This window comes from Zea mays, chromosome 8 (genome assembly GCF_902167145.1).
Source record: "Zea mays cultivar B73 chromosome 8, Zm-B73-REFERENCE-NAM-5.0, whole genome shotgun sequence".
Taxonomy (NCBI): Eukaryota; Viridiplantae; Streptophyta; class Magnoliopsida; order Poales; family Poaceae; genus Zea; species Zea mays.
In genome coordinates, this window is record NC_050103.1 from 113221325 (window position 1) to 113231392 (window position 10068).

Sequence of the window (10068 nt, forward strand, 5' to 3'; positions counted from 1 at the left end):
TTTATGTTAGTACAAGGACAGTCACCAATTTACAATTGTTCTATAGTCAGACAAGAACAAAAAACAATGATATGTTATGAGCTATGACACATATACAAATGATAAAAAAATATAATTTTTTGTATTAATTGGTGGTACTAGTGTGTTGATTAAGACACTTGAAATATAAAAAGTTTATAACGTTAACTCCTTGACTAGACGGTTTATATATTCACGGAGAATACAAGAAGCTTATGTCTTATAAATATGCTGTCTTCCTCACTTCCATCCAGACGTCATCATTCCTCTCGAGTAGTCGATCGGAGTCAGGAGATGGGCGCGTCTGGTGGTGAAAAGCTTGGTACTCTTGTGTGTGTTCTTGCACATGTATCGTTATTATTGGTGCTCGTGCTAGCACCGTGTGTGTGCAAGGCGACTGGTGGTGACTACGGCGGCCTCTCCAACGACCACTACACCGAGTCCTGCCCGGAGCTGGAGACCATCGTCAAGAAGTCCCTGGCGCCGATCTTCGCCGTGGACATCACCTCGCCGGCCGCCCTCCTCCGCCTGCTCTTCCACGACTGCCAAGTCCACGTACGTACGCACGCACGCACGTAGTACGCCTAGCTTGTTTGGATGTCAGTGTTATATATATCGATCGTTGCTGTGTGCGTGCGGCGCGCGCAACCGGCTGCAGGGATGTGACGGCTCCATATTGCTCAACTCCGACGAGCGCCGGCACATAACCTCGGAACTGGGCTCACGCAAGAACCTCGGGATCCGGCACGTCGGCACCGTCGGGCTCGTGAAGGCGGCCGTGGAAGCGGCCTGCCCTGGCCGGGTCTCCTGCGCCGACATCGTCGTCCTGGCGGCGAGGGAGGCCGTGGCGCACACCGGCGGCCCGCGCGTCGCCAGCGTGCCCCTTGGCCGGAGGGACGCCACGACCACCAGCACGCAGGCCGCCGATGCGCAGCTTCCGTCCTGTTTCCTCGGGATTGACGGCGCGCTCGACATCTTTACCAGCCGCGGCATGACCGTCGAGGAGACAGTCGCCATTCTAGGTTTGATTTCGTACAATGCCAAATAAAAAAAATTGTTCTAACATTCGTCACTACTCATGCACGGTGTCTGATCGTTCTTCATATATATCCATTCATATGCAGGGAGCCACACGCTGGGGGGTGGCCATTGCGTCAACATAGACACCGGTCGCGCGCGACGCGACAAGGCATTTGAGGCCCTGCTGCACCTGCAGTGCCCAAAGACCATGCCGCCTCTGATCACAGAGGCCGTCGTCTTTGTACCCAGCGACCTGACGCCGACATGGTTCGACACCCACTACTACCGGGGCGCCGCCGCAGGCCGGGGGCTCTTCAACGTCGACGACGAGGCCTCCACCTACGCGCGCACGGCGGGGTACGTGCGGCGGTTCGCTGAGGACAGGGAGGGCTTCTTCGGGGTCTTCGCCTCGGCCTTCGTCAAGCTCTCTGGGTTTGGCGTGCTCACCGGTGAGCAGGGTGAGATCAGGAAGAAATGCGACGTCGTTAACTACTGATCTGCTAGCATTATTTTGGTGGTATATCGAAAGATAATATTGTGATTGTGAATTTGTGATTCTACTGTCATGGCATGGATTGAATAATAAGTTGAAATAATATTAATTTACCTTCACGAAGTCCCCTGTAAATTATGTTACAATAAAAGAGCTCCCTGTAAAATGAATTACTCTCTCCGTCTATAAATAATTGTTGCTATTCATGTCGATCAATTACTACTGCTTTTTTACAATGCAATGTATATAAATGGTAAGTACCTATATGAATATATGGCCTAGTATTCAACACCATTCACCGCTAACGATAACACAAACCGTAATGGCCCTTGTAAAAAAATGTACCTCATGGGCCTCGTTCTACACTAGCGCCCATCCAGGTTGGTCCTAATGCCGAATGCAAAAACAATTTTCAGGATCCCTGTTCCAGATTTTCAGCGCTGTAAGGTCCATCCGGCTAGCCACCTAAACGACCGTGTAAAATAGTATTGTTTTACATTGTAGATTATTTTTTATAGTGGAGTTTTAAATAGAGAGTGCGATACAGAGTCTGCTAGAGATAGTCTAACGCTTGCTATAGGCTCGATGATTCCGGCTCCTAGCTCGAGCCACTAAAATAAAAATGGTTTCGTACACTAGTTTATTTTAAAAGAAAGATGAATATATAAGATAAGTAGACTTTGTTTTAATAAAATACAAAAATATGTGTATTTTGTTGTTAAGTAGGTGTGGGTGTAGAGCCAACAATCAAGATTCAAAACTAAATAGGAAGAGGATTTTAGCCAACTCAATCTTCTCCAATTTTTTTCTCCTAAACTAGCCTTGAGAGACTTCACTCACACTCTTCCTCTGCCCGAGGAGTGGGAACTTGCTTTCTTTATAAGTTGTTTTCTTCGTGTTGTTCTTTTTTAACCTAGGTTTGATTTTTTTGTGGAGGAACCATGACATCTAAGAGGGATGATGAATTAAACCACACTAAAATTTTACTTCTTAAATTAAGGCCTCTAATTTTTACCTAATAGAAAATATTTTATCTAAATGCACAATTACGATTTTACTAGATGTATTACTATCTCTACACCAAAATAGCTATACAACCTAGTTTCTAATCATATCAGTTGCCTAATAAGGTAAACTAGGAAATTATGTACATGACCTATAAAGCAATAAATAAAATATGAAAGCTTAATAGAGATGCAAATTTCCGTCTATGACTCAGGTAGAAACTCACGTTTTCTTTAGTCCTGGTTAGAGCTCCTATCAAGGATGTCATCGCAAAGGTTAAGCTCTCGATTGGGTAACTCTGTGAATAACACCAAGACCTTCACAACGCTCAAGTGGATGTCTGAGATAGACTCACTCAAACCGGTTTCCTCAATATTCACTATCGAGCTTTCGACAAAACCGCCTTAGACCTCGTCCCATTTGGTATATGGTGGTAGCTACTTCACTAACACAGTTCATATGGTCTTGCAAGGCTACAAGCTAAAATAATATTAATTTACCTTCACGAAGTTCCCTTTAAATTATGTTAAAAAAGAACTCACTGCAAAATGAATTTCTAGTGAAGCAACTTTTTAAAACAAGTATAACATAAGGGTTTATGAGGCTCAAAGGTTTGACCATGTTTAACTACGATTAGCACTTTTAGTTGGACATACTTATTAAACCTAAATTAGTACTCGAGCGATGAAAAAAATGTTGTCATCAAATAGGCAAATCCTAATAGGATTCGAGTCATAGAAAGTTGGCCAATGAGCTCACTATATTATCTAGAAGCTAATCAACCTCATGTGTCAGAATTTATATATATATATATATATATATATATATATATATATATATATATATATATCAGCAAATATAGTTAGTTAGAGTACTTATTTCCTAGAGTCTACGGACTATAAAATGTAAGTGTCATACTGCCCTGGTGTGGTCTCAAGGTGTTTCCAAGATAAGTGTCAGGTTGCCCTAAGGTGTTTCCAAGATAAGTGTCAAGGTGTTTCCAAAATATGAGCACCACTTCTGTTTATACCTATCCATTTAATACTAGTTGTTATGGGCAATCTGCACCCTTTCTACGCACCCACATACGGTCCACGCCTAAGGGCCAGACGATTTGTCGTACAAGTAATGTCTAGTTTCCCGTTTGAAATGTATCAGAGTTGTCAGAAAAAGACATGCGCGGACGGTCTGCCGACCTCGATCGAACGGTCCGCGACCTAGCAACATCAACTACCCAAGCTCTACCCACATGGATTTAACACAGGCGGTCGGTCTTCCAAATCAGGTCGGACGGTCCGCGACCTAGGAGTTAATACTGTTCGAGATCAAACTTTGGATAGTCTGCAATACAACTCTCCAAAAACACATAGTCCCTGCCCAAACCACAATTGGCACCTACGGACGGTCTGCTGAACATGGTTGGACAGTCCGCACAATTACTCAAGGACTTGTGCAAATTTCCAACTATTCTGGTCTAGACCGCAGACGATTCGGCCATAAGGCTAGATGATCCGCAGTACAAAAACTTTGGAGCACTCCGAAACTCACCAATTCTGCAAACCTCTCTGAGTGGATCACGGACGGTTCGACCACTTGGCCCAGACGGTCCACGACACGACACTTAGCCCCCTTCGAAAACACGCTTTCGAAAAGATTTTAACTTGCAAACTCGGAAGCAATGTTAGTCCTCATGCACATGAAACATCTATATACTCTATGAGGCACTAAGTTTCACACAAAAATTGACATTGACCTCTCATGATAGTATGGCTATCTAGCCAACTAGTCCAGTCAATTTCCTTCTCTAAACACCTTGTGACCGGTAAAAGTAAAAACCTACTTAATACTGTTGCCTTCATTCATTCCACAACCAATGTCGAAATCTCCAAGACTCTTAATAAAGCTCATATTTTCGTGGTCCAATCTACATTCTTATTTCTCCAAGAATTTGTTAGTCCACATAAGGTTGTCATTAATTACCAAAACACTACTTAGGGGCCTAGATACTCCACATAAGTTCAAACACCAACGAGCATCAAGCTCCCCCTCATCTCATAATTATGGTGGGAGTTCTAGCCTAATGGTCCTAATCCACCATTATGTTCGCGCTTTTTCTAGGTTGGAATCCCCTTAAATGTAGCTCACTCATCCGTTTTATAGTGCAAGGGAGGAATGAGGTTACACGAACCTCAGATTCTACTGGCTAGACCCAACTAATCCATTCTTATATTGTTTCTAGTAGGCCCCTAGTTTCTAGAGTCGTATCGGGGCCCATATTCTTGATCATGGCACAATGTCAGAGGTATCCTTTCTCCAAGTGGTTGCCATACCTAACGTAGGGGCATGTATGATATGTTGGACCCTCAGGCACTAGGGCCCCATGTGACCTAGTACGATGTAGTTGGTAACTACTATAGCCTTTTGTACTTGATAACACTTCATGGTACACTTGTGTGCATACACATGGCTATAGGATCGATGCATGTACAACACAATGATTTTGAGTGTCCTGTAGCCTAAGTCATGACAATTGCATGCTTGTAAGACCTGTAATGTAAATGAAAGGGAAATGTGCCCTTGAGCCATTTCTAAGTATTTTGGTGATTGAGTGCCAACATAAGTGCTTAAAGTGAATCTATACCCATGGATGGACAAAGTGCAAATCAAGAGTAAAGGTATGTTTCTAATCCTTAGTACATTGTTTTGAAGACTAATGTATTGTGTCTAAGTGCTTGAAACAGGAGAAATCGAGTCAGAGAAAAGTTGGCTGTGTACAGCCAAAAGGCTGTTCGGTCTGGAGCACCGGACTGTCCCGTGGTGCACCGGACAGTGTCCGGTGCGCCAGACTGACTCGGGAGAACTGGCCGCTCTCGGGAATTTACCGGCGACGTACGGCTATAATTCACCGGACTGTCCGGTGTGCACCGGACTGTCCGGTGAGCCAACGGTCGGCCGGGCCAACGGTCGGCCGTGCAATCTGCGCGGGACACGTGGCCGAGCCAACGGCTAGAAGATGGCACCGGACTGTCCGGTGTGCATCGGACATGTCCGGTGCGCCAACGGCTCTCTGGTGGCCAACGATCGGCTGCACCGTTTAAGGAAAGAAATCGGGCACCGGACAGTGTCCGGTGTGCACCGGACTGTCCGATGCACCAGTCGACAGAAGGCAAGATCAGCCTTCCAGATTTGCTCTTAACGGCTCCTAGCTGCCTTGGGGCTATAAAAGGGACCCCTAGGCGCATGGAGGAGGAAACCAAGCATTCCTACAACATTCCTAAGCACCAAGACATCGATTCCGCGCATTTGGTTCATTGTGATAGCATCTAGAACTCTTGTTGAGTTGTGAACTCATTGAGTTGTGTTGCGAGCTCTTGTTGCGACTTGTGTGCGTGCTGTTGCTCTGATTTTGAGTCTTGTGTGCGTTGCCAGTTCCTCCCTTACTCCGTATTTCTTTGTGAATCTCAAGTGTAAGGGCGAGAGGCTCCAAGTTGTGGAGATTCCTCGCGAACGGGATATTGAAAGGCAAAGCAAAACACCGTGGTATTCAAGTTGGTCTTTGGACCACTTGAGAGGGGTTGATTGCAACCCTCGTCCGCTGGGACGCCACAACGTGGAGTAGGCAAGCGTTGGTCTTGGCCGAACCACGAGATAAACCACTGCGTCATCTCTGTGTTTGATCTCTTGTGGTATTGTGTTTTGTTGAGACTCCTCTAGCCACTTGGCGATTATTGTGCTAACACTTAACAAGTTTTTGTGGCTATAAGTTTAAGTTTCACAGGATCACCTATTCACCCCCCCTCTAGGTGCTCTCTTGAAGGCGGTGGCGGCGAGTCCTTCATTGTCGGAGTCGGAGGAGGAGCAATCTGAATCTCACTCCTTTCCGATATGTGCCTCGCCCTTGGCCTTCTTGTAATGCTTCTTCAAGTGAGGATGAGTCTAGTGATGATGATGAGATAGATTACTCATGCTTATTCAAGGGATTAGATAGATCTAAAATTAATAAGATTAATGAGTTGATTGATGCTTTGAATGATAAGAATAGGCTTTTAGAAAAGCAAGAGGATTTGTTGTATGAAGAACATGACAAATTTGTAGAAGCACAAAAATCACTTGCTTTAGAGATTAAGAGAAATGAAATGCTCTCTAGTGAATTATCTGCTTGTCATGAATCCATCTCTAAATTAAAAAGTGTTAATGATGATTTGAATGCTAAGTTAGAAATAGCTAGTAAATCAACATCTTGTGTAGAAATTGTTGAAACTTGTAATAAGTGTAAAGATTTTGACATTGATGCTTGTAGTGAACACCTAGTTTCAATTTCCAAACTTAAAGATGAATTGGCTAGTCTTAATGCTCAACTTAAGACTAGCAAGAGTAATTTTGATAAGTTAAAATTTGCAAGGGATGCCTACACAATTGGTAGACACCCCTCAATTAAGGATGGACTTGGCTACAAGAGGGAAGCCAAGGACTTGACAAGCCATAAGGTTCCTATCTCCGCCAAGGAGAAAGGGAAGGCTCCTATGGCTAGTAGTGCTAAAAAGAACCATGCTTTTATGTACCATGATAGGAGACAAACTAGAAATGTCTATAGGAGTTATAATGCTTTTGATTCTCATGACATGTTTGCTTCTAGTTCTTCTTATGTGCATGATAGAAATGTTTGTAGGATAAATGTTGTTCATAATATGCCTAGGAGAAATGTTGTTAATGTTCCTAGGAAAGTCAATGAACCTTCTACAGTATATCATGCTTTAAATGCTTCCTTTGCTATTTGTAGAAAGGATAGGAAGATAATTGCTAGAAAATTAGGGGCAAGATGCAAGGGAGACAAAACTTGCATTTGGGTCCCTAAGGATATTTGTGCTAACCTTGTAGGACCCAACATGAGTTGGGTACCTAAGACCCAAGCCTAAATTTGCCTTGCAGGTTTATGCATCCGGGGGTTCAAGCTGGATTATCGACAGCGGATGCACAAACCATATGACGGGGGAGAAGAAGATGTTCACCTCCTACGTCAAGAATAAGAATTCCCAAGATTCAATTATATTCGGTGATGGGAATCAAGGCAAGGTAAAAGGGTTAGGTAAAATTGCAATTTCTAATGAGCACTCTATCTCCAATGTGTTTTTAGTTGAGTCTCTTGGTTACAATTTGCTATCTGTTAGTCAACTATGCAATATGGGATATAACTGTCTATTCACAAATGTAGATGTGTCTGTCTTTAGAAGGTGTGATGGTTCACTAGCCTTTAAGGGTGTATTAGACGGCAAGCTTTACTTAGTTGATTTTGCAAAAGAAGAGGCCGGTCTAGATGCATGCTTAATTGCTAAGACTAGCATGGGCTGGCTGTGGCATCGCCGCTTAGCTCATGTGGGGATGAAGAACCTTCACAAGCTTCTAAAGGGAGAACACGTGATAGGTTTGACTAACGTACAATTCGAAAAAGATAGACCTTGTGCAGCTTGTCAGGCAGGTAAACAGGTGGGAGGAGCGCATCACAGCAAGAATGTGATGACCACATCAAGACCCCTGGAGCTGCTACATATGGACCTGAAAGGGAATTAGGCTTACACCTAGTCCCTAATTAATTTTGGTGGTTGAATTGACCAACACAAATTATTGGACTAACTAGTTTGCCCAAGTGTATAGATTATACAGGTGTTAAAGGTTCACACTCAGCCAATAAAAAGACCAAGTTTTGGATTCAACAAAGGAGCAAAAGGGGCAACCGAAGGCACCCCTGGTCTGGCGCACCGGACTGTCCGGTGCGCCACCGGACATGTCCGGTGCACTAGGGGGACTCCGACTCAAACTCGTCACCTTCGGGAATTCCCTGAGGCGACTCGGCTATAATTCACCGGACTGTCCGGTGTACACCGGACAGTGTCCGGTGCGCCAAGGGAGGTCGGCCTCAGGAACTCGCCAGCGTCGGGTAACTCCAACGGCTCGTCCACTATAATTCACCGGACTGTCCGGTGTGCACCGGACTGTCCGGTGCGACTCCAGAGCAACGGCTACTTCGCGCCAACGGCTACCTGCTGTGGCATTTAATGCGCGCACAGCGCGCGCAGGAGTCAGATCGCCCATGCTGGCACACCGGACAGCCAACAGTACCTGTCCGGTGTGCACCGGACACCCAGGCGGGCCCACAAGTCAGAAGCTCCAACGGTCAGAATCCAACGGCAGTGATGACGTGGCAGGGGGCACCGGACTGTCCGGTGTGCACCGGACTGTCCGGTGCGCCATCGAGCAGACAGCCTCCCAACGGCCACTTTTGGTGGTTGGGGCTATAAATACCCCAACCACCCCACCATTCATAGCATCCAAGCTTTCCACTTCCCAACTACTACAAGAGCTCTAGCATTCAATTCTAGACACACCAAAGAGATCAAATCCTCTCCAATTCCACACACAAAACCCTAGTGACTAGTGAGAGTGATTTGCCGTGTTCATTTGAGCTCTTGCGCTTGGACTGCTTCTTTTCTTTCTCACTTGTTCTTGAGATCAAAACTCCATTGTAATCAAGGCAAGAGGCACCAATTGTGTGGTGGCCCTTGCGGGGAAGTTTTGTTCCCGGCTTTGATTTGAGAAGAGAAGCTCACTCGGTCCGAGGGACCGTTTGAGAGAGGGAAGGGTTGAAAGAGACCCGGCCTTTGTGGCCTCCTCAACGGGGAGTAGGTTTGCGAGAACCGAACCTCGGTAAAACAAATCCGTGTGTCTCACTTCATTATTCGCTTGCGATTTGTTTTGCGCCCTCTCTCGCGGACTCGTTTATATTTCTAACGCTAACCCGGTTTGTAGTTGTGTTTATATTTGCAAATTTCAGTTTCGCCCTATTCACCCCCCTCTAGGCGACTTTCAATTGGTATCAGAGCCCGATGCTTCATTAGAGTCTAACCGCTCGAAGTGATGTCGGGAGATCACGCCAAGAAGGAGATGGAGACCGGCGAAAAGCCCACTACAAGCCACGGGAGCACTTCATCGGAAGAGTCCCGCACCAAGAGGAAGGAGAAGAAGAAGGACTCCTCCAAACGGAAGGAGAAAAAGTCTTCCTCTTCTCACCACAAAGAGAAGAAGGAAAAATCTTCTTCCCACAAGCCGCATCGGAAAGGCGACAAGCACAAGAGGATGAGGAAGGTGGTCTACTACGAGACCGACACTTCATCAACATCTACCTCCGACTCCGATGCGCCATCCGTCACTTCTAAGCGCCAAGAGCGCAAGAAGTATAGTAAGATTCCCCTACGCTATCCTCGCATTTCCAAACATACACCTTTACTTTCCGTCCCATTAGGCAAACCACCAACTTTTGATGGTGAAGATTACGCTAGATGGAGCGATTTAATGCGATTTCATCTAACCTCGCTCCACAAAAGTATATGGGATGTTGTTGAGTTTGGTGCACAGGTACCGTCCGTAGGACATGAGAACTATGATGAGGATGAGGTGGCCCAAATCGAGCACTTCAACTCTCAAGCAACAACAATACTCCTCGCCTCTCTAAGTAGAGAGGAGTATAACAAAGTACA

General features: G+C 45.4%; 1 protein-coding gene across 1 annotated transcript; it reads left to right on the forward strand.

Annotated features, from left to right (window-relative positions):
* Nucleotides 1-238: 238 nt before the first annotated feature.
* Nucleotides 239-1701, forward strand: LOC103635713 (peroxidase 29). The gene is made up of 3 exons (XM_008658098.2): nucleotides 239-573; nucleotides 677-1040; nucleotides 1143-1701. Exons 1-3 carry the CDS (start codon nucleotides 247-249, stop codon nucleotides 1532-1534), a joined length of 1083 nt encoding a protein of 360 aa, XP_008656320.1. The 5' UTR covers nucleotides 239-246; the 3' UTR covers nucleotides 1535-1701.
* The last annotated feature ends 8367 nt before the right edge of the window (nucleotides 1702-10068 follow it).